We start from the raw sequence: 25780 nt of genomic DNA, 5'->3' as shown, positions 1-25780 counted from the left end.
ATGCACCCACTAAACGTGTGGCCTTATCTGTTTCCAAATTTATACATTGTTGTTAGCCACGACGATATCTACGATCTACGAGCCGAGTGAAGAGTGCAAAGACGACAAAACAAAGATGTTCACAATCAGTTAAATATTGGCAGTCTTTATTTCAACAAGACTAAGAAATGTTGTTTAATATACATTTTTTTTTCTTACAATTCAACATCTATCTCATCTTGCTTTTCCATAACATTTAGGAGATACTCTGACATGTAAAAATCTGTTGTAATGTTACGGCCTCTTTTAGAGACATCTAAAACGGCTGCTCTTTATTTACACTTCTCTTATTCTTTTCAGTTGTACACACACTCTCTCCTCAGAGATGATAGAGTCCATTCAGTTTCCTTGTAGGCCAAATACAGATAGAGGATTACCCACACTTGTCCAACTCAATTTAGTCTCAAGACTAAAGTTCCTCCGTGGTTAAAAAACACAGCATCCTGCAGCAGGACCAACTCCTGCCAGAAAATGCTGCTGTGGCCCGCAAGCACGCACATTTACCATCATTTCCTAAAACACTAAATCTGAAAGTTTGTATTTTTTTGGTGGTGGGGGGGGGGGGGGTCTTCAGTCATCTATAAGTCATCAAGATTGCATAAGCACTCATAGAAATGTTGATAATATGGGTAAGATTGAAGTAGAGTAATGCTAATCCAATGGCTGAAGCTCAGGCTTCATGATGTTAAATTAAGGCTTCAAGATTTTAAACTGATTGCATAGGGGTTCATTCAAAGTGAGATTTTTAACAGTGGTGTCCTCACTGATTCAGTCTATTACCGGACTGCTCACTTATTTTGAAGGCATTTTAACGAGAGCTTACAATCAACATGTCAATTACAAAGCCCAAAAAGTGGCAAAAACCTGGTGCACGGTATTTTCTGCCCATCTTTACGTTAGCTGGTTGCTAAAGGTCCGTCGTGGTACATGGAAAAGACACTTAAAAAAAAAAAAAAAAACTTGAAAGACTTTGTGATGTTTAAGTCATCTCAATTTTAGAGCTGACATGGAAAAGACAACACGGAAGGGTCAAATGAATAGAAGGTCTAGTGTTGTGCACACCCTAAAGGGAATTTCTGCACATGGCGGAATGGATACAATTCATTTTCATCTGAAATCATTTTACCGTTGGAAGTTGCCAATTACTGTATATATGACTGAGTTGGAGAGAAAAAAAAAAACATCTACTGCATTAATTTTGGTTGTAGTTGTGACAGAACTACATCAACCATTAGTTGAAATGATGAAACAGAAGGTGAGGATGGATCAATTACGGTTCATGAGGAGTCCAATTTGACTGGAAAAGGCCATGCATGAGGTACAAATGTGCAACCAAGACGCACAGGAACCAGTTCAACCACCTTAAGGTAGCATTCGAAACCCACTGTAGTACCTAATATAAATCTTCATACCAAAAATAGCTATTAAAAAATACAGCACCTCCTCCACATAAAAAACCCTGTGTTAAAATAATCTTTCCTTTTGATCAAAGCACTCTCTTTTGGTTCTCTTGGCTAGACAAATGTGTGAAACCTTCAAGCGTGTAAGACTGTACAAATTCAGATCTTCCATCGTGAACTGAGTTTACATACAGTACAAAAGCATTTGAGGGGCATTTGGGACTTGTCGGCTTTGTCGTTTTCTGGGGTAACACCAGCAGTCACACTCCTTCTCAGGCCTGATGTCAACTCACTGGGGCAGCCACAGATAACGCCTCCGACAGACGCTTTCAACTCCATAATCACGAGATTGCACTAACATAGAGAACATGTATGAGGTATGACCTTACTACTGAACAGAGAAACATTGAAGTGAGGCTGTGATTATGCTCATACCCGACCAATAGAGTCTGTGCAGGATTGGACTCAAAGGGAGCCCTCAAAGCTCTTGTAAAAACAATTCCACCCCCTGAAAAGGGGTGTAACATCTTTCTTTGTATTTTGTTAGGATGAAGTAAGGCAGGAGCCCTGACAAGACAATCTACCTTTCCAAGGCAAACGCAGAACAAAGAGCCTACAGTTACGTTGAGAGAAACAAGTCAAGACTCTCTAGTCCCAGAAATTCGTACTGGCTTTTTGTAGGCATATGCATAAATGCAGAGATTCACAGTTTGCACACAGAGTGATAAATGACTGTCAGAAATAAACACTCATCATCACCGCTCAAACATAACGACTGCCGTCTATGTTATGTTGCAGATCCCTGTAGGATGGAAGGACAGCACTGATGAGGAAGCTATGTTCCATCATAGGTACCGGGTGCTGGGTATGTATTGTAGATGGCAATCATTGAAGAAGGCACACACTCAAGTATTAGATTCAACTGCCTAATAAGACACGTTATAGCTTTTCTAATGCTGCAGGCACGCCCATCGTGTAGCTCCAACAGAGCCACAAGGAGTCAAGATTTTACCTAGTGAGAAAGGTGGCTTTCTTGGCATGAGAATGAGATTGTTGTACACTGTTGTCCTCAAAACATGCAAACAAAATAATTAAAAGTGAAATTATTGTAATATTAAGAAGAGCCCCCCCACCCCCCTCCACAAATGGTGGACTGTCCGAGGGCCTGAAGGCAGTCTTGTTAAAGTCTTTCTGACGGTTTTCCTCTTCCCTCCATCCTTCTCAGTCATTCTCTTTGTCTCACAGCCCAAATACTTTTATCTCAAGTGGGCGGCAAGCAGGGCCAGCCCGCAGAATGCTAGTGCCATGCTTCCCTGCAGGGTTACACCATCTGATTTTTCCCCCTGCACCAGATTAACTCGAGGATCCACGGGATTGGGAGGAGTGGAGAAGTAGATGTCCCGATCTGTGTCACAGGATGGAGAATCGCAGCCGCTGCCGCTCTCCTCTCCTCCGCTGGCTTCCTCGTCTGAGTACGCAGAGAGAGGCGGAAAGTGATGTACATTGGGTCACAAGCAATTAAAAGATTCACATTCTCACCGTTCTCAATTGAGATATCGTTGCCGTTGTATGCAGCTTTCAGCCAACTCGTCATTTCCTTCAGAACCGCAATCTGGCTTCGTATCACAATGTCTGGCTTCGTGATGTCCACGTCCACGTCGGGGTTGGACACCTGATTGGCCAGCCCATTGCCAATGACTACTGCCTCATACCTAGGAGACAAACTCATCAATGTGAGTGGTTGACTTGAAAAACATTTGAAGACTCAACCCTATACTTTTCAAAATACTCCATACACCCATGTGGTGTGGGAACACTGTCTGAAATAGTTTACCTGCTTTTGGCTGTTCCATTCCAACAGTCATCACCGGGTGCAATTCTCTCACCAGCACAATGAGTGTCTGGTAGTGTGGACCAGAACTTCTTGGCGTGTTTCAACTTTTTCTTTACATCACTCGTCTGTTGTCGAAAACACACAAGTCAAGCTCCACCCTACACAAAGACATCCAGTGCTTTATATAGAACACTTTACCAGTCTATCTAAGCTTGTTCCGGCAGCAGTGGTAGGTCTTGCGTCAGGGCTGTAGGGGCGGAAGCGGCCAGCGAAAACGGTGTCTTTGGCAGAACGCTTGGAGCGGCTGGGTTTAGGCTGGCCACATCCATGGAATACCTGTCAGAGGAGAGAAGGGTTAACTGCTATCAAGTTTGTGTATTTCTCACATCCGTCGAAAAGATGAAAAAATACCCACCTTCTGTGAAACTTGCATGCTGTTCTCTTGCATGTTCATGATGGCATCGGAAAGCTTCACATCAATGGGATCCATGATGGACTCGAAATTGAAGGGACCCTCCAGCCTCTCAGCCAGACCAAGCATGGCATCTACAACAATTGGACAAACTACCGCGTTAGAAATCATTCATGCAAAAGTACCTCTAATCACCTCAAATGGTTGCAATAGCGAATAATGTCCAGTAGGGGGAAGCAACGAATCAAAAGCTACTGCATAGGGCTGTGGCCCAGGTGGCTCCACACAACAACTTGAACTTAGTCCACAAAATGGTCCATTTGAAATCATTTTGTTGCATTCATATTTCAATAATCAGTAAGCTACAAAACTTCCATTTGTACTCATGGAAAACATGACCTTGATAGATGAGCTTTTTGAGTTACAATCAGGGTTCAAGGTTCCACGAAATGTCACAAAAAGTAGACACTAAAGATGATTACTTATACTTCTTGCTAATCAGTGTAAGGGCAGGGAGAGTCCACACAAATGAATCTGGAGGATGTTTCTCACCAAGAAAGTTGTTCCACTCTGTGTCCAGGTCTGCCTGGTTAGCCAAACAGCCCCGCATCACATTCAGACAATAATTCTGGCAGGGCTTCAGCGCCACTTGGCCCGAGCAGTAGGGACAATACAACATTTTCATGGCCGCTCGCACACAGCTGGGAGACGCGCTGACCTGCAGGGCAGTTGGAAGACAAACATTGACTCAATAACATATTTGGACACTGACTATTTAGTATTTCTCAAAACAGTATAATCTAATCATCAATTAATCACTCCGTGCTGTGGAAAAACATGTCATAGCAGAAAAAACAAAGTGGTTTATGTTATCAGCCTGGAAGGGAACTGTAGCCAAGAATGATATGCGTTCAGAAAACACAGCGCTGCATTCCGAGAGAAAGGTTCATTTCGTTAGCAAAAGTGCGCTTCCTCCATTCTTACCGTCGAGACTTTGTTGACCACCTGTGGCATAAGGTTTAGGCCACGCACAAATGTACGTGCGGCAACAAAAGCACGCGTCAACTGGATGCGCAGCTTGCGGGGCACGTCCCCAAAAGGTTGCAACTGCTCCGTGTGCCGGCTGACGCACTCCATGTAGGCGTCGCTGAATTCATATTGCACGTTGACCAGCCGGAACATCCTCTCCAGGAGGTCGGCCCAAAAGTCCGACAGCATGGACTCCAGGTTTACGGCCGAGCTGCCGGACACGTAGTAGCGCGTCAGGGACTGGAAGAAGTTCTTGAAGAGCTCGGCATTCTGCACGTACATCATCCCGTACGTTCGTACAAACATGTTGTGCAGTGACTCCTCTGCATTTTTCAAAAGTTCTCGGAAGAACTCTGTAGGAAAGTGGAGACAAGGGTAGATTTGCGTCATTCCGAAACAAACAACCTTCCGTTCATATCATTTAGAATTCTGACCATTGTGCATGTAATATTTATTAATGGCGCCAGAAAGCAATTGAGGAAAAAATACAGTGCACTATCTGGCTTCAGATACTTTACAGGGGTTGTAAAACTCATTTTTGTCGCAGGCCACATCGTAGTCATAGTTTCTTTCGGAGGGCCGTTATATGTAGCTGTCAATGCCTTATACGCATTATAAACAGTATAGGCTACACAAAAAACTAATGAAGAACTAGCTTTGAAATCAAAGCCTAGTAAAAACTTCAACATTTTCAAAAAGAGGAATGGTACAAAAAAAGGCTAGCAAAGGTGAAGATAATTTGTAATTTTAGTATTGAGACACAGTTGATGCACAATTTGTCTTTGCGGGCCACATAAAATGATGTGGCGGGCCGTATCATTTCAATAGTTGCCTTTTTGCCAAATCAAATTCCACACAAGCCTTTGTAAAACTACGAAAGAAAAAGAAATGTAAAGTACCACTGTTGAAATAGTCCACTTTACTGAAGCCCTAAGCCAAAGGTTCAAAACGTGCAGGCTACAATGCGGGCGGACTGCTGGAAAACGTCTGGCTCAGTAATGCATTCAGCGCAGACATCTCCTTACATCAAACTGACCATCATCAATGGCATTTTTTTCTGTTGTCACATTCCATTGGCTTTCCTTTCTGCCTGTTTCTCTTGGACAGTCCTTCAGAGGCATTTTTCAATAGGATTACTGAATAATGAGAACTGTTTTCCCTCCTACATATGGACCTGTATGCCTTTTACCCATCCCAACATCTCCCTCCCTATACTGCTTTCACTTCATCAGTTCCTTCAGCCATCTCTCTTCAGTAGACAGGGAACAATGACCTACTTCATCCTGAGGAATGTCCATCACCCCCCTCCTCCACCTACCCTCAATAATCCAGTCCCCCTCAGCCCCCGACTCTCTTAATCTGAACAAAATGAGAATTCCACAGAGTCACTGAAAAATGCGTCGCCTTCAGTCGTGCATGCATGCAAGCGAACGCTCGCAGCCCCCCTTTCACTCATCTCCTTTCTATCCACTCTTGCTCTTCTCCCCCTCGCTGCTGCGTGCAGACAAAACTTCTGTCCCCCAGCAGTTCTCTGGGTGCCCTATGCTCGCCTTTGAAATGTAAAGTTCCCATGCTCTCACAGAGGGAGACACTAAACGTTCCTTAGCCACACATGCGCGTGCACACGCACGCACGCACGCACACAGTCCCCTCGTAATGCTGTCACTTCCACTCCAGACTGACACACTAAAAAGAAAAAATGGGGAAGGGGAGGATTGAGGGCAGTGTGGGGTGGGTTAAGTTGAGGGCTTTTTTAACTCCAAAGCCCCACTGTGTTGCCAAGGATACCGGAAACATCGCAGCCCCCAAATCACATGCACAGGCACACACAGCAGATGACAAGAAACCAAGTTGTACTCTTCACTGACTGAGATTACATCAAAAGGTTCACCCGCAACCGTGGAGTTTGATAGTAGCAACAAGTGTAATGTCGGGAAAAAGAAAAGGTCAGGGTTCTACATTCACGATGCAACCCAAAGATCTCTGATGCTGACTTGACTGGGACAGTGCAAATTTCCTGACTAAATATAAATCAACCTGCCATTTAATAGTAAATACTTATCCATTCATTATACACTGAGAAATAATCATTCATCTGTCCACTAACATTATTTCGTACATCACGCTAAATCATTCCGTAAGAATGATTTTTTTTTCTTAATGCTTGGAAAATGTCAAATATTCAGTTAGATTTCATACTTCAAAAAAGGTAACTACGCAGAAGTAATACCCTCTTCAATGATAAGGTATCAAGACTATCCTAGTATACATAATATAAATAATCTATAGGGCCACCAGCCCAAAAGTTGAATGTCGGACATGAAGAGGAGGATGATGGGGGAAAGGGGCAAGACCATGCCAAGAGGATGAGCAACATTGCACAGGCATCTTGCAAAGTTTACGAGAAGAGAAAGGCTACACGTGGCTTGTTTAATGTAGATGGATACAAATGGTCACATCTATCCTCTGCAGTCCTTCCCCCAGCCATTCTGTCATCATGTCGCATAGGTGTCATGGGCCATGATCTTAATCCATTACAGGAGCAGCCAGGCATTTTAACCACCCCCACCCCACCAGTGTTCCTTTAAATTTCTGCTCCTCCCAATCCCAACCCAATTGCACCCCTATTTGTGCCAATTAGTCCTTGCTCCTCACTCTTTTCTCACGGGATGTGATTCTGTCAGTCCTGCTGCTGGCGATGGGTGTCTCTTGTTAGGAGCCTTAATCCACGTTCTTAAATTCCACACATAAGCCTGCCCCGCTGGACGGGGTCAGAGCAATAAGGCCGACAGACAGGCTGAGATCATGGCAAAGCGGAGAGAACTATTTCGGTCTCCTAATTGGCCATGACTTCCAGCTCCAGACGCAGGGTGAGAGCGTGTCTAATCACATACACCACTTCCTGGGTTTGTTAGTGTGTAAATGCATGTCTGTTTTCATCCACGACTCGAGCTGCATTTCGGCACAGCACTGCTCATGTCGTCTTCATGAACAGTCAATACAAGGAGAAGCACTTTGTGTGTCAACTCTGGGGTGTCCTGGAGTAGAACAAGTAATTAATAGGACAGGACAGCAATCTGAACATGTCATAAGTGGTGAGAGGTGTCAAATGGTCCAAGTGGAAGAAAGCGCAGCAGGTCTTTGTAAAGAGATCCCACATTTGACAGTCTGAAAAGAGCCGCAAGCTTCCTGCAGTCACGGGGGCGCACAAAATGTAAACCAAAAGGAGGTTACAATTTCACCATCAGCTCTAGGCTGACATCTCCAGGAAAACCGTGTGACTTTTCAAATAGACTGTATAATAATTGCAGTATTCCACAATAAACTATGATGATTAAACCATGTGTGATTTAAGATGATCCACTCTTCATTTCCGCAACACATTTGCAAATATTTACCTGTGAATTTGTAACATTTATACATTGCTTTTATTTTGTTTTACCCCCACAGAAAATTAATTTTGGTTTAATAAACCATTAACCAACAATGGCTATTAATTTGAATAAAATACAGCCATGGGATAACAAAATATCTGTACAAATTAAAAAAATATCTATGCTGAGCTGTAGGTGTGAGTTCAATTAATGTCAGAAATTCAAGTACGTACATAATCAAAAAGATATGCTAGAATACCAACCTTTTGATGCTTTCAAACTAATTGACAAAAAGGAAGACAAAAAATGGCCAGTGAAGAGGCACAAGATGGGGACAGAGGGCAGGGAAAGGAGAAAGCGAGGGGCGGGATGGAGTGAGAGCTGCCACTGCATTCCGACACGTCACATTCCAGTTCACATCTGGCTGCAATACACACGCACCCGCTTGCTGACAATCTTTCGCTCTCTTTCACAGACCCGCAAGATGTCAAGGTCTGTGACCCACGGATGCACAGGCGTGTACATACGGCACGCACAACTCGCATACATAAACTAACTAAACTCTCGAGATGTCCATTTCGTCATTCTTTCCATCCCTTCATCTTATCACAAGGAACAGCGGCAGTGGCTAGCTACGAACACAAACAGTGCCACTTCCTCTGCGATTCTGCAGTGTTGCATGTTCCCAAGTGCTTCCGCCCTCCACAAGCGAAATCGGATGATCTGACTATTTACAGGCATACACGCGTGCGTACGCTGGGAGAAAAAGGAAGCACAAATCTGAATGTGTGTGGTCCGTCTGGGAGTGTGTGTGTGCGTCTCTCTGGAGAAGGAAAACCGGCAGAGGGGGCCGCTGAGGGAGGGCACCGAGATGTTGAGAGACAGGTGGACGAGCTGGTGGACACAGACCGACTGTCTCCGCTCAGCAGGTGGGAGGGTCCGTCAAAAATCATGCAGCATGCATGCTAGCTAGCGCTAGTAATAGGGGAACACTTTGTGGCACTGTAGCATGGAAGGTTTGTGTTTGAGTGCTTGCTTACGGTCAAAGTGCTGATGCCTCTGTCGAAAGGTGGACACGAGATTGGTGCTAAGCCTGGAGACAGGGGCTTTGATATCATAGTGACTCTGTTGGCTTAGCTTCTCCTCCATCTCCACCGTGCAGCAGGAGAAACCCTGTGGACACACTTTCAGTGATGCTCCTGGAAGAGGAAAAACAAAAAGCAACAATGTAAAACATACTGAGAGATCATGTGTCACGACACTATTGAACTTTTATTGGGTCCACAATGGAGAAACTTGCAGGAGGGAAAAAATGCCTTTAATTCAACTCAGGTCATGTGAAAAGTCGCTGTTTCATGACATCGTCCTTGCGCTCCACTAACGAGTCAATTTATGATCAAACGAACCATTGCATCGGCTCTCTGAACTTACTGAAGCTGCGGACACAGAAAAAGAAGAGTGAAATCAGTGACGGTGATGAGCTAATTTCATTCAGCTCCTCAAGCCAAAAACACATGACTAGGCACGAGTCAGCAATAGGCTCTAAATGCCCATTGCGTCTTGTTTTCTTTGAATATTATTTTACAATAAGATCATTGATGCAGTACGTACAACACATTGCAGTCATCATCATTGCATTGCACAGTCAATTCATTGTCATCGTCTTCAGGATTACCTCTTCATCACTCAACAGGTATGTAATTCAGCAAAAGGCAGGTTGATGCGGATTACTCTCAAATGCTCCCCCCCACTTAGGACCCCCATTTTACAACAAAACATCTTTTGGTAATGCAAGTTGCAGCATTAAGAACAGAACAGAATCAATTTCAAAATGATCCAAATATGGAATTTCCGTGTCAGAATCATCATTGTCAAGTCATTAAAACTATTCGGAGCTTGGTCCAATAAGACAGGCGTTTTCAACTGGTTTTGTCCAAGGAACCACCATTATAACCAGAAGCTTTGGCGGAACATTATTTTATTTTGCACCGAAAGAGGATAGCCCTATAACACGCTATTTATTTGCATCTGTATGTCTGTTTTGGGAATACATTTGACATGTGGATGGGTAAAGGATTCACAAAATTATAGTCTAAATAATGAATCAATTTTGTTTTTAAAAATGTTACAATCATTTTCCATATCCAATTTCGCGGACCGCTTGCAATACCGCCACAGACCACTAGAGGGGCGCGGACCACCGGTTGACAATCAGGCAATAAGACATTTCTTAAAAGTTATTGTCTTTGACACATCAGTAACTGCATGTGAAAGATACATTTGGACATGAAGGATGAATGTAAAGCAGTGGCAGGAATGACATTAAAAAAAAAAAAAAAAAGAGAACACAAGGATCCTTTCAGGCCTTGTATGGTGGTGTTTAGTTTTCCCCAAGTGGAGGTGCCTGCAAAGGTTTTTGCAACTTACGCAGGGAAGAGCTTTGACCTGGCCTTTAATAGATAACTTTAGTTTTGCAATTCCATTATTATTTTAGGGGTATTCCACCTCTTGTAAAATGTTACTTCTCATTAATACCAATACTGCTGTACAATATGGACAAAATTTCATATCGAGATATACAGTAGGTAATTTTCTAACCCAATAGCGATAAAAAGTTTCTCTTAAATTTACATGAAACAAATGACAATTTACTCCAATTGTTTTTCCAATATATTTATCAAACACATCTCCTACTGCAAGCATTAAGTAATGAATAATAGACCAAATAATCAGCCTACTGATTAAAAAGGTTGATTATATAAAACTCCTTTACAGCCACGTCACGATTACGCCACAGTGTTAGCTGGAGCCAAAAGAAGGGAAGCCAGCAGTAAACGCTGCTAAATCCATGTAGAAAAATGTCATCTTGTTGAGGTTTTGATTGCCAAAACCATAAAAAAAAATATTCAAACAGAAAACAAATAGTTCAATCGATAGGCGCATGAGTGATTCACAGCCATAGTTGTTTAAAAGGGATCCCAAATAGGGATGCACCCTGGCGCCATAAAGTGGACCCTTCTGTCTGGGATCAAGTCCACATAATCCTCTAGAGACTTCACAGTCCTTTCCCCAAACTCATCTCTCTCCAACCCCACTCTCCAAGCCTACCAGCAGGCTTCGTTCATGTACACGTGCGTGCTCACATGTACGCACGCCGGCAGCCCAAACTTAAAACATATTCACACATCACATCACTGCTCAACACATGGCTCTTTGTACAGGCATGATTGGAGTCACTTGGAGCACAGGGTACACACGCACGAACACGTACACACACACACTGAACATTTAGGTCCAACAGACATCCAAGTCGCAACCCCTCCCTTCGGCAGGGGCCACACCGCACAGCACTCAGAAGGACTATATCCACATGGAAAATAGCCCTAGTTACCAAAGTACACAAATAAAAGTGAGATGGTCGATATTTCACAGGAATGTCCATACAAATGTTGTATTGTTAGCTCAAAGACTCAAGTGTCTAAAAACTCAGGTCCTTAGCTCATGCAGACTTTAGAAGTCAATATCTTGCCTTGCTGGTAAAACAAAAAAGAAGCCTGAGGCACATGACACTGAGCGCGAGTGATGCTGGACTATCGTTATTTATTTACAGCAACCTTTGCCAATTATTTTCCTTAAGTCACCGACACGAATAATCTTTGTTTTGGGTGAGTGTCTTTTTAAGTGCTCAAAGATGTAACAAGACTCTGAGAAAAAACATTGTTGGCGTGTCACTCTGAAGAGGAAAACAGCTATTTATGGTGGTCAAAACAAGGGAACGGCACCTTGTAAACAAACATGACTGTGTGCTGTGGCATTCATCAGCGTTGCACTACTTCTCCGGCTTTCCTTTGTGGGGAGACCCCCATCCCCTTTAAATGGCTCATAAAAATAGGACACTTCCCTTTGACATTGCCCTGCCTCTCAAATGCTTCTCTCAGAAGAAGGATGGCGGGGGAGGTGAAAACGCCTCACAGACAAAAAAACAGATTAGACACCTTGCCGCCCTCTCTCTGCCTGCCACCATGTGCCCCTGAACCACGCAGACGTCGGAGTGCAGGCCCCACCCAACGCCTACACGCCCTCCGCCTTAACCGCCACCACCCAGCAGGCTCAACCGGCGAGGTCAAGGGTTAACAGCCACTCCTCTGAGAGAGGTCCTGTCCTCTGACCACCCCCTTGTCCATCAACCGGGCACATCCACCACACACAGTAACCCACCGTCCAAACCTCACTCATCCAATAATAACACCACTAACTCACATCCCCCACAGACACAGTGGCAATTAGGAGTCGTAAAAGTCACAAACACAAGCAAAAACTCTAAATAGGAAGGCCAGTGGTCAATTCACTCCATCTGAAGCCATCAAAGCCCCTTGAGGGCAATTTCTGAACCATCCTGGACTCAAGACATTGATAAAAATATTAACAGCTATATACAGGACATATTAGGGCCGTCACTAACGAGTTAATGGGATGAATTCGTTATGTTTCACATTAACGCATTATAAAAATTAACACAATCATTAGTGTCAAGTCAATGCACAAACTTCTCAAATTCTTTTGCGTTTCGATTTGTGCCACTGACTTCAAGTGTGCACTCTCTACTTGTCAGCCCAGAGTCGTTGGTAATACCTGGCCACGAGTACGTAATCAGAATCAAACGTTATGTTTCGCATTGTTGGAAGGCATCATTCACTAGAACGCAAGTCATCAATCAGCAACTATTTCAGCTGTGGTGCAAGTTTCACACAATAATTTGTTTCTAACAAAGATAATGAGATGAAAAAAACAACACGCACTTTAATACCGACTAATGTGACTAATGAGACGTTTGTATTTTCAATCTGGAACTACAGTATAATAGTATTAAGGTTGCTTGTACTGTGCATAGTAAACAAAGTATTTTCTACTGGAAAAGGAAAAAACTCAAAAAGATCAAATTCAGAGAAACATTGTGGCAAAAGGCTGTGAAGCAGCGGTGCAACAAATACAGGAGATCGTTGAATTTTGAATTGCTGTATTGAGTCAGCTTTATATTTTAATTCAGTGTTTTTGAATAATGCGCCTGGTGGAGGTGATGTTACAAAAAGCCACGTATTCACATCAAGTAGCCGCTTGGTCCAACCACAGATTGCTCGAGGGCACCGTGCCAGTGAGTCATATTTAAAGAAAGGTGAAGTGTGTCTTGTGTACATTCCAAATTCACATTTACATACCTCACCTCAATGTCAGTGCTATCCTTAAGTAAACCTAACATTTCACTTTGTACACTAACATACTGTACTTGTTTTCAGAGTTTTAGGTTTGACTAACATTCCAAAATATTCTGCATTTCGACGAAAAGAATGCAGTGACGTCAAATATGAATCCACTGGGCTTTTTTTTTCCCTCAATGCAGAATGACTTTTGAGCCTTTGCAATGTGGTTAGCCACAAAGAATGATGTTCTGAAAGCACTTTCATTTGTTGAAGGCAGCATTGACTCATCGTCGCCTATTGGGCTTTAATCGTGAGAATCACCTGTCGCTGTAAATCCATAAAGTGGGTCTTTTGGAATTCTCTATGAAATGTAACTTTCTTTTTCTTTTTGGGCATGGGCTCTTGGGTTAATTCTAGGGTTGACAACTCCCTGAAAAATAATTCAGGGAACACTGAGACGGCTAACGTGATTGCCTTGACCATTCCTGGAGGGATTTATTTGTGGTATTTGTTTGTGGCTGAGTTGAATAAGATGAATATTTTTTAATGTTATGAATGCATGACAAAGATATCCAGAAATATACTTTAATACAAACTAAAAAAAATTAACTTATCAAATAAATATCTTTCAAAATTGTTCTGCCAATCTGGTCTTTTATATGTTCACAGGTTAAAGTGAACAAGAGTAGGACTGTGCATACACTCATTGGTGGCAATAAATTACCAATTCAGGCACCAAGTGACATCAGAATGTGACAAACCAAGCCCGGAAACAATACTCATTGCAATGCTTGCCTGCCTCCAGTGATGTCGTCCGGCTGGCTGAGATGAAAAACCAGGAAGCGAGCTCTAAAAGTGGGTGGGACAATTTGTCGTCGCACTCATCCCCCAAAAGCCCTTAAATCACTACAGATTGTTTTCATGGCGTGAACGTCAGTGAAATCGTTTCTACATATAGCCCTATTATATAAGTGGTGACGTTCAGTCCAGTTAAATGTCCGTTTAAGTCTGACCAAATGAATTGAGGCGTTGGACACCTCACAATCTTTCACCGATTATGTGAAACTTAGGGGAAAAACATTTAAGTGTTGTCTGTCTTAATACTTTACTTTGTTTCAAGTGCCGAGTACCTACTTGCGGACTAATATTCACCAAGCATATATAAAGCTAGATCAGCTATTGCAATAGTTGCTTCATGCCTAAACCATGGCCGGTATTTATCTGAAGGAAATGATCTCAAATTGGCATCAGATCATCTTGCTGTGTTCATCCGGATGACTTGCACTGAACAAGAAATTCCACAGAAATGCTGCTGACTTGACCCGACTGGGAAATTAATTTTAGAGCACCGATACAGCTGTCCCATGACTCTATTCATTACGAGTCAAAGTGTGTCACTGATGAAACATGGGTGGAACTTTAAAACCTTTTGCACACACATCTTCAACATCTTTATTCTTCCAATAAAATGTGAGTCACTTGTTTATGCTTTTATTTGAGGTTACTTTGATGCACTAATTTATAATTCTACAGAAGACTCATTCCAACTACTGACTGGAAAGAGTTTTAATGACTGCTTGTTTATTACATGCAGCTACACAACATAGCAACACATTAACTATCACTCACTAAATAGTTGACTTGATCGTCTGACCGACTGAGCCGCAGCAGTGAGTTTCGTCCTTGTGCCTGACTCAACAGCAAGGCATTCAACGGAGTAAGTTGGAGAGAAGCAGTCATTCTCACATGATTAGTGAGAAAATATATAGAGAATGAGATAACTGAGCCTTAAGTTCTTGGCGATATGATCACGAACATGACACCCTGAAGACATAAAAGATTACTGCCCCATATGTCCCGTCGAGACTGATAATCAAAATTACAGTTTGGTACAATACTTTAGTGTCCCTGATATTTTTCAATACAAAAAAGAGAACCATTCATGTTTTTCCAACTTGCAGACTTTTATAGCTCTATTTTTTTTTATATATTTCATGTGTATATTGTTTTATTTATGGAATGTCTAAAAATGTTGTTTGATGAAACCTGAAAAGTTGAAGTGGTAAACCCACAGATTTCTCATCTGACTTTATTTAAGAGTAAAACTAACCTGTTATTTTTAACATATCTGATAGTGGTTATTGTGATACACTTTAATTTATTGCTTATGTTTCCTAAAAGGCACAGACACACATACATGAGAACAAGACCTTGAAAAATGGATATATTCAGAGGGTAATAGCCATGTTGCAACGGCTATCTTAGCATGTTAGCTTCTGTCTCAACAGTTTGGTATCAATGAATATTGAATGGACAGTTTCATGGATTTGCTTTCCACAATGCAAAATAGCGGACTAGTCGAAGGCAGAGTAAAAGTGTAACATTTCAAGTATTGTATAGGTATAGGGTATGTGCACGTGTGTGTGTGTGTGTGTGTGTGTGTGTGTGTGTGTGTGTGTGTGTGTGTGTGTGTGTGTGTGTGTGTGTGTGTGTGTGTGTGTGTGTGTGTGTGTGTGTGTGTATATATATATATATATATATATATATATATATATATATATATATATATATATATATATATATATATATATATATGATACTGCACATACCGAAACAATACCAACGTATCGAATGGTTCGATAGATATGCATGTATTGTTGTACTCCGAATAAAAACCTACATTGAGAATTGGGAATAGACATAACTGCCAATAGACAAGCTCTGTAAAGCAACAATCCACTTATAAAGACAGGAAGGAGCAGTTAAGCGGACGTGTCTGGATTTAATATATTCTGATTTAGAGCCAAAGACATGGTTTCGGGTAATGACAGCGTAAATTGTTTCCTTAAATAAATAGCGGGTTAACACTCTTCCACAAACGGCTTCAAAACACTAAGCTGACAAAATTTACGAGGCACATTGTATCCACCTTATTCCTACGTCCCATGATCCTTAGCATGAAATGTGGGTGGTATGGTGAAACAAGCTCTATTTTTCAATAGGAACTGTTTGTATGACTCCATTTCCCACTACATGCTAACCACATGACCGGGACGCTTCATGTAAACAAGGTCCATGTCGCATGATGTCATCAAACTGCAATCATTCTTCAAAGTTCACATGAACATCACTATTTACATCAACTTCAAACACCCGTGGCAAATATTAGAACAAGCAGCTTTGACAATTTGATTTTTCGGAGCAAAATGTCTTCCTCACCACTCAGTACCTCCCATATTTGTTCTGACAGGACAGCCCTCAGGAATAAGCTGGATAGAAATGACTGGTATGTGTAACTTTCTACTTTTAACGCAAAAGATGTGTGATTCAATGTGTGTGCATTTAAACAAAATAGTTTATTCATTGCAATTTCTGACTATCTGTAAGTGTATGGATAGATAAATGATTTCTCATTTGTCATTACCAGAGTTCCATTACCAATTACGAAATCAGTTGAGTTCTCTGGCCAATTAAAATTCTCCACTTGTGAGTGTTCCAAAATGCTGTCATCCATGAACATTTACCCAGAAGCGCCTGCGGAGATTCCACAATATCGCAGCAGCCTCTCGCTCCGTTTCCCTCTCGCGTCCTGAGCCGGCATCTCCAGCTTTGTGTTCAGGCACAAAAGCTCCCCTGCCTACACCACTTCCCAGGTCACCCCAGTGTCAGGGTTTCAACTTGCTCCTACATTTCCCTGAGAGCATTTACAAATCAAAAAACAGGAACCACCACTGTTTTGCTGCCCCTCTCAAAATGTCCCACAGTTTAGCATTGAAATGATCTTCAGACGATGTCTGACCTTTATGTGCAAAGCAGCATGAAGCAAATGTAGCACCGCAGTGCTAATGTGTATTTTGCGTGACAGAATTAACATAACTCTTAAAACTAGATTTGAGTGGACGATGTGTACAGATAGGTTTCCAAATCAAACATGCATTTGGACTGCATCTAGGCTGAAAAGTGGCAGTTCTAAACTGTGGCAAATGCGTTAATGATTAGAAGAAGGCAATGACTTTGAGGTCATCCTCTCAGCCAGTGACTTGATAAATGCCCCCCTCAAAAAAAAAAACCCAGAGCACGGCACATTCACTATTACTCAACATGTCTGACCTATTGAGAATGTGCAAGACTTGTATACAAAGGAACTAACTGCAAATACAATTCCGAATGCAATTGATAGTGCACACTAACATTAAACAAAAGTTATTCTGGCTAGTAATTATGTCGGTTATATTAAATGCAAAAAAATAATGTGAGTAAATCACGCAACCTTTCTTTTTAGCCTCAATACTGGGAATGAACACATGCTTCAGGGAGGTATCAGCAATAATTCATTGTATCAACTTGCCTTATCTTCCAGATTTTCCACATGTTGCATGTGACTTTTGAAGAGCAGAAAACATTTTGCACGTTTGATCTCGTGCTTCTGCTACACTGTATGCCAGCTTTACCCACTCCAATCTTGTGTGTGAGAGATAAAAAATATTACAGTGAAAGGGTGAGGCAGGATTATGTAAAAAAAAAAATTGCAGAAGCAGGTTGTGGTTTCATACACAACAAGCAATAATACAGCTTCAGAGAGACGGGAAGCAGCAAAAACACCCTAATGCTAAACACAGAATGAGTGCAAATTGGAATTTTTAAAAAATGCACAAAGAATTAGACACACACATGGACGCAAACACACATGGATGTGGTTAGAATGGTCTCAAAGTGGCCACATCACAGCAGTGATTTGTGATTACACTGGCCAACTTGACATCATCCGCTTGCAGGTCGTTATAAACACACTTTGCTCATGCTATGTTGGACTAAAGAATGAGAGGAGTCATTTTCATTGGCCAGGAAACAAGTCGACTGTGTTTACACCCACAACGGCGCAAACGCCTGTTTCAAACTGTGATCGTCTGCGAAATACTAGAAGCAAAAATACCTCCACTCCTGCGCACAATCAAACCACGCTTTGCGCAAATATACAGCCTTATGTGTGTGCTGGTAATCTACACCGAGTTGAAAAGAGTAAAATGAGGGCCCTCCTCCTGATTTGGTGAAACACCAGAAAGGTTTGAAAATATTTAAGACAAAATACATTGAATGATATTTTTAAAATCCCATTAGAGACAATATTTTACATCCTAAAGCAGCGTAAGACCACCAGATCAAAAAACAGGACATGTCCAGGAAAAGTGCCTCAGGCGGAATGAGGTCAGGTACAAGATTAGGTTTCTGGAGGCTCGGCGCTACAAAGAAGCAACAAAGAGTCCGATATACCTGTTGGGCCTTACGACACTGGACACCAGTTGAGTTGATGGGAAGAAAACCACTCGTCGGAGACAATCAAAGGCACAAGAAAGTCTAAACCTAACAGCACAATGATTTTATGGACCTTAGTGGTGAATGGTGCAGCATGTTCAGAATGTTGCCCTTGTGTATCTCGTCCGCTTGCCATTCGGCTCGTTCACCGATAATTTAAGGCCTGGCGGGACCACTAGGGTTCCTATTGAACATATTTGTCTGCAAACACGCCACCCTGAAAACATACCGACCGAATGATTTGAAACCTCAGAGCCATCATTAAACAAAATCTTCTTTGATGTGTGAGATTCTTTTGCCTCTAGCCAGCAGGAAGCCTGCCATTGTTTTCATCATGTTTTACATTTCGGTTTTGCTTGAAACATGGCATCGGTTCATAAGTCAGACTCAAAAACGTTTGGCAGCCAAGACACCGCCCTAAGGGTTTTTTTGTGGGATGTTGTTTTTTTTCACAAAATAAAACGAATGAAAACCTCCTGTTCCGATGTTAAATCGTAGAATTGTAGATTTGAAATAAATCTGAGCACAAGCGGGTCATGGAGGGAATAGATGAATATTAGGAAACCGATTTAGTTTTGAAAGTGAGCTAAGTGTGAGCAAGGGCCTTGTCAGAGGGTGAGGTGATGTAGGATTTGGGAGCAATTATCATAGATTACAACTCGTTTGGCTTGGAACCAATAATAGGATTCAACACAAACACCCCGACAAGAATGTAGCTCTTCTCTCCTTTTCTCAACACAAGTCGTAAAAGGATCGACACAGGGGAGATGTTCAGGAGTATCAATAGCTGAGGAACGTTTCTACTCCAAGCAGTTTATGTAGAAAAGGACTTCAACATCAACAGTAAATGAATAGTGGATAGATGGTTAATGTCACAGCATAAGAGGTGTACCAGTCCTTCATCCTCTTACTCCAACAAAAACACATACGTAATTAATGATCAAGGCCATCATTGAAGTTTTGGATCTGCTGCCATTTTCAATTGTGTAAACGATGCCACTTTGAATTTATGTCAAGACGGACCGAGCGTAGACCGGACGCAGCATTGCCACGCATTCTGATTTAAGTGTTTATATGACATCAGCTTGACAAAAAGAGAATCAAGTTCCATTCTGATTTGGCTTGTTCATTCCAATTGAGGGGATTGTATGGAGCTTCTTCATTGTGTTTGGTTTCGTTCTAATCGGAATACAAGGCTCTGAGTAAACCAGGCTAGAAACTAACTCATATCTGAAAGGTAATACAGGATGACACTACAGCCAATCAAGTACACCACTGACAAGCAAATTCTAAGTAAATTCGAAGTGGGTGCAATAGGTAGGAACCTGCCTGCATGATCCAAGTCGGCTGTGAGACACAGTTCATGTGTTGCAGTGTGTTCCACACAAACATACAGTACATTGTGCATTTATGCTCTTTGGTTCCTGTCTATTCCCCCTTGTCTCCAGGGCATTCAGGTCAACTTGCCTTGGTCCAAACTCTTTCTTGTCACTCACATACTCCACTCTTTTTCTCTGTATACCTCGGTCAATCCCTCCAGAGCACTTTGTTGCCGAGTGCTCCCAGCTCTGGGGTTCCCAGTGTGTGGGTCTTGGTGGTCCGGTGTGGAATGTGGTGAGAGGGGGTGTAAGCAGGCGAGCATATAAGGAGCTACTCAATTGTTCCCACACACAGCATCCACCCCCCACTGATCTCTCGCTCACTTGGCCATTTGTAGACGTTCTGGCCGAAGCAAAAGATGCAGAGCTGGAATTGCAGGCTCTTAGTGGCTATACGGCTCTTCAACTAATGCTCAGCACAGAGCATATTAAAAACGTTTATGAGGGGGAAACTTAACATTCCAAGTTCAACTGGTTAAGAAATGGGGCTTTCCAAAACTTGGAAGACTAATGCCATGGAAGCCTGACATTTTTAGACTGAAAAAGAATAATTGCATAGAAGACTTTTTCTGAACACTTAGCTGCATTGTTCTGGACTGATAAGTCGTTGCTGGAATCCAGAGGGCCACTGATGTCTGCGCTGCCCTGCTGTGTTCACAGGAAGCTGATAAGAGGGGAGAGGCAGCGCTGAGCTGACAGGTACATTCAGCAGGACTCCCACCCCAAGTCAAAGCCAGGTTCCCCCCACGCCTGGGGTTCACAATACCTCTGCACATCTAGGAGATGTTGCATATACAGGGTCAGGAAGTGACCACTACTTTTGAATGGGATAACAATCCAGAGGGATTCTTCAAGCTAGAAATCACAATCTATTTACTGATACGCCTGTCAACAACTCTAGGACACTGTTACCTGTAACTGGCCTGGTCTCTACCGGTCTTGAACAAAAATCCCATGTCTGCCCTGCCCGAGGCCATGGCAAGACAGAGTAAATATGCCTTCAACCCTGAGACGAGACCGAGACCCTTAAAAAGTGGTTTGAGAGAAAGCTCAATCTTGGCAACTAATTCTAAATGAGTGGGAGTCAAATGGCACACCTGGAAAGGAAAGGAAACTTGCCAAATAGAAATTGTACATACGATTTACTAAACAGCCTCCCATTTGGCATCACAAAACAACATTGCATTTATTAATATTTTGGTTTCTAAAGGAATAGACATTGAATGTACTGAAGGAACTTGTCAATAAAAAAACATGCAGGGCGGTTCACATAAAACAAAGGGCGCCTTTTGAGTTTTATGGGATTGACCTTGAGAAACAGACAAGACATTTGACTGGTTGTTTAATAGTTAATTTACACTGGAGTTGAAATCGTAGGTCAAACTGCCCCTGAAGAGCACCTCTGGGTAATAAAAGGCCTGATATGCAACAACAATCCAACAATTGTGATTCATTCTGATTCATCCATCCATCCATCCATCCATTTTCTGAACCGCTTAGTCCCCCCCTATCCCAGCCGTCAATGGGCAGTAGGCTGGGGACACCCTAAACTGGTTGCCAGCCAATTGCAGGGCACACAGAGACAAACAACGATTTGCACTCGCACTCACACCTAGGGACAATTTGGAGTGCTCAATCGGCCTACCAAGCATGTTTCTAGGATGTGGGAGGAAACCGGAGTGCCCGGAGAAAACCCACACGGGCCTGGGGAGAACATGCAAACTCCACACAGGGAGGGCCGGAGGGGGAATCGAACCCGCACCCTCCTAACTGTGAGGCGGATGTGCTACCCAGAGCCCCACCGAGTCACCCTTTTGATTCAACTTTGAAAATTCTGATTCACTGATCATTTTTCATTAATGCATTGCCCTACTGATAATATTAAAAAAGAAATCATGACAGGAGGCTTACAAAATTTCCACTGAACTGAACTAGCTTGAAGGAATCATCATATTGTGTAATAGATAAGAAATTGAGCCATGGATGGAGATTGTGGAATAAGACTGATCCCATGTGAGCAACAAAGAATTCACAATCTGAGCCTCCTGTTACTGTCCATCACTTAATTCGGTCTACGCTGAGGCAATTGGGGTTTCCATTTCACATTTACTGCATTACAACATCTTTATTGTAACTCTTGTCCGGCTTCAACAAAGCCCCCCAAAGTAACATTAACGGTAACAAACATCCCTCTTGGTGCACTGTGCCAACAATAACACAAGATGTCCATGGTTGTTAAAGTTAGGTTTTTCAATCTTGTGTATCCTATAGGAGTCATATTCCACCAGTCTGATTTACTATCAATGTAAGAGTGCCAGTAAATATTTCAAGAAGTACTTATTCACCACCTGGTACACATGTTTTCTCTCTCTCCAAATAATAAAAAACTAAGGTTATTCCGGAATAAGGGCTCAAGGTATGTTGCATTCTCATCGGGGTTTGTTCAAGGTTGCAAATGTTCTGCCTGTACTTTCCTTGCGTCAAGGAAAATCACTAAAACTGCTGGTGAACGTCTGGTGAATGTTTTGCCAACATTTGCGAACTTGAACAAAGCCTGACAAACTCGGACAATAACGTGAATTTTGATACCTTTGCCAAAGTCAACCTCAGTGGCATAGGGCCATAACAGTACCGTTAACCTGGAGCTGTTGCTATGCACCTACAGTACATACTACAACATTTCAAGAGCAGAAACGGTTTGTGGACACTCCTTACCCACAGTAACAAGAATGAACCTTGACACTTGTAGCTCTCTATGGATTCATTATCTTGGTTTCCATTTATGACAAAGGGAACTCATTGAGACTTTGTGCTTAACGCCCAGACATAGTATGTACATACACTAAAAAGTTATTGTGAGGAAAATCAATGCGTGGAGGTCATTAACATAAATAAATCTCGCTTGACCTTCTTTCAAATCCCCCAAATGCAGCACAATATTAAACGTGACCAATGTGGACATGTTGTGGTATTCTCAATGGCTTTTTAGAATCACAATGACAAACAAACAAACACCACAAACAATGGGCCTTTTTTCTTGTCGCCAGGAAATTTTGAATGTGATAAAAAAAAATTCCCTGGCGTCAAAAAAAGTAGAAGCTAACATCTGCCAAACGTCTGGCGACCGTTTGATGAACATTTGCGACTTTTAACGTACACTGACGAGAGCCCAACATATCGAAAACACTCGCACTTGTTCGCCGCTATAGAAAAACACTTGCAGTTGTTCACCACTTAGTGGGACAGAGGACTACTTGTAAGACATGCAAGACATGCTCTACTCTTTTGACAGGTACACCCAAATAAATCATGTTAATGGGCAAAATGTAAATATCTTACAATTCCGCAAAATCCTCAGATCACAGCTTTCATTATTAATACTGTTGACAACACTTTATTTTTAATTAGAGCAAATGTCATCACCCTTTGTTTAAAGTGAATTAGTGGTCCAGTTAATGAAAACCACTGGCAAATAAATTGTTGACACCAAATCGACACAGGAATGCTTGGCAAACCAACATCTGAAATATGCATTGTTAAGCAGAGAGCAAAGAAAAAGTGGAAATCAAACTGGAATGAAATTAAAGCAACAGTTCGGGTAAGTGAGCATATTCATTTACCCACCATATAAAGGAAATGAGAGAAGGGAGGGATTTGAAGTATGCCGGGCACAGTGGAATTTCAAACCCCAACTTTGCTCCCCCACTCCAACCCTCAAAGTAAAAGTCACCACCATTTGTTTCCATTACTTGGGTTTAACAAAAAGGATGTGTTTTTGTTGGGATACAATAATATGTCTTATAACACAATTAATCAGAATGTCCTTACAAAACAATAACTTTTGTCAAACTGGATGTGTAATTTGGAAGACTGTTTATTTTGACATATTGTGATAGCAAATATTCATTTGCATGGTTTCTAACATTGCTTAAACCTGTGCTTTGACTTTATCAACGCATTGCTGAAAAGGAGATAAATTTGGGTAGGGGGGGGAATCAGAAAACATGTTTTTACTACCTCCAAAGGCTCAACAAATTCCCTGCCAGCATGGAGGTTTTACTGAGGAAGCTTGGAAGTAAACACAAGCTGGCTTCTTTCAGTGGGGAGCACACTGTGTGTGTTGATTATACCTCTCCATTGTTATGAATTGCCTTCAAGTATTTCCTAATTGAATGCTATATTTACTGGCTGAAGCACTGAAGTGTTGCCAGACACTCACGAGGCTGGAGAAAAAGTTCACAAAAGGCAACAAAGTACCTTATGTATTTTGGAAAATGAAATACTATGAACTAACGAAGGACTATTGTAACTGCTCTGCAACCAAGCAATCAGTAAAAAATGTTTAATGATGTTTTTTTACCCCAGTTTAAATGATAGACAAAAGCAAACATGGATGATGTTACATTGTTAAATTGCCTTTGCTAATTACTATGAGACCGTTGGACCACCAGAAGACTTCTGTGGCCTATCGCAGACCCCGATCCCCACGTTGAGCACCATTCATTCAGACCAGTTTTTAAACCATTCATACAGAAAATCAAATAACATTTTGAATTTACCGTTAACGCCTTTGTTGGGAACATCGTTGACGTTGAAACCTTTGGAGCTGTAAGCAACTCGAACATCGTTGCAGTTTTTCGACTTTTGCTCCGCCGTGGCCGAAACGCAAAACACGACCAGCGTGCTAAGCACACACAACAGCAGCAGCGTCTTCATGTTTTGTCCGTTTCAGAGAGACAAAAAAATAATAAATAAAATCAAAGAAGTAACCAGATCGGTGAGTGCAAAAGGTGTCCAGCGGTTCTGTAATCTAAGTTTGAGCTGCGCCAATATTCCTCATGGATCTAGACGCGTTGGTTTCCTTCAGCTCAACAGACGCTTCATTCACGCAACAGAACGGGAGCAAAAATCCAAATCACCGAAAACTGCTGGAAAACACACACGCTAACTTATTCCCTTAAACGGAGAGTGTTAAACAAAAATGTCAACTTTCAGAGTCTCATAAAAACAGAAAGACGAGCCCAAACAAATGTCTTGGAAGAGTATAAAAAACTTTTCAGACTCCAGACAAAAATCCCAAAAGCTGGCTCCTCACTTTCGACGACAGTAATAACCACATGCGGGGGAAAGACGACAAAGGGGTCTTGTTGTTTCGTTTCTTTTCTCGCCTTGTGTCCACACGCAAGGAGGCCTTGATTTCTGCGGGTCGGGACACTGGACTATAAAGTCGTCCTACTGCGATCCAGATGCAGGCTGAAGGCGCTGATAGACACCCAGGAGAGAAGAGAAGTTCCGGGGACAAAGAGGGTGGAAAGCAGGAACACCAGGGGTGGAGTCAGGAGCAGGAGTGCCTGGATTTCTTAACTTCAGTCAAGACCCGTAGTCGACACAACACATTCAAAAAATAATCATCCTGTCTACAAATGTAGCAAAAACCTCATACATCAGGGAAATACATCAGCGAACCAAAAATCCTGAACCACATTTTTTTTAAATCACTGAGAACTCTCATTTGACTGGACCTTTCTTATTTCTTATCTGCTCATCCAAATTGATGGGAATAATACTCCAGAATACAGATGACCATTGTAACCATTGGAGCAGGGTCAAATTGAGGAAGTGATGGTGCCTTAATGATAATTCGCAGTGGTGCCTATGCCTTCCTCAAACGACTCCCTTTTCTGCTCAGGGCATCGATTTAGTTCTTTATTTTTTATCTTTTTTTTCCCCTTCCAAAATACACAATTCTGACATCTGACATAAGTGGGGTGCACACTTACATAAAAAAAAAGGTTTTCCTCT

General features: G+C 42.1%; 1 protein-coding gene across 1 annotated transcript; it reads right to left on the bottom strand.

The window, feature by feature from the left end:
* Positions 1-129: 129 nt before the first annotated feature.
* gpc4 (glypican 4) lies at positions 130-25319 on the bottom strand. Its single transcript, XM_088375329.1, has 9 exons — positions 24538-25319; positions 9129-9287; positions 4670-5067; positions 4238-4403; positions 3689-3819; positions 3472-3609; positions 3274-3398; positions 2979-3151; positions 130-2907 (listed from the first exon to the last, which is right to left on the bottom strand). The coding sequence occupies exons 1-9, from the start codon at positions 24692-24694 to the stop codon at positions 2696-2698; spliced, it is 1659 nt and encodes a 552-aa protein (XP_088231455.1). The 5' UTR covers positions 24695-25319; the 3' UTR covers positions 130-2695.
* Positions 25320-25780: the final 461 nt, after the last annotated feature.

This window comes from Syngnathus floridae, chromosome 1 (genome assembly GCF_059516105.1).
Source record: "Syngnathus floridae isolate MCC-2025c chromosome 1, RoL_Sflo_1.0, whole genome shotgun sequence".
Taxonomy (NCBI): Eukaryota; Metazoa; Chordata; class Actinopteri; order Syngnathiformes; family Syngnathidae; genus Syngnathus; species Syngnathus floridae.
The sequence above is the reverse complement of the archived record's forward strand: the minus strand, read 5'-3'. Positions and strand labels throughout refer to the sequence as shown.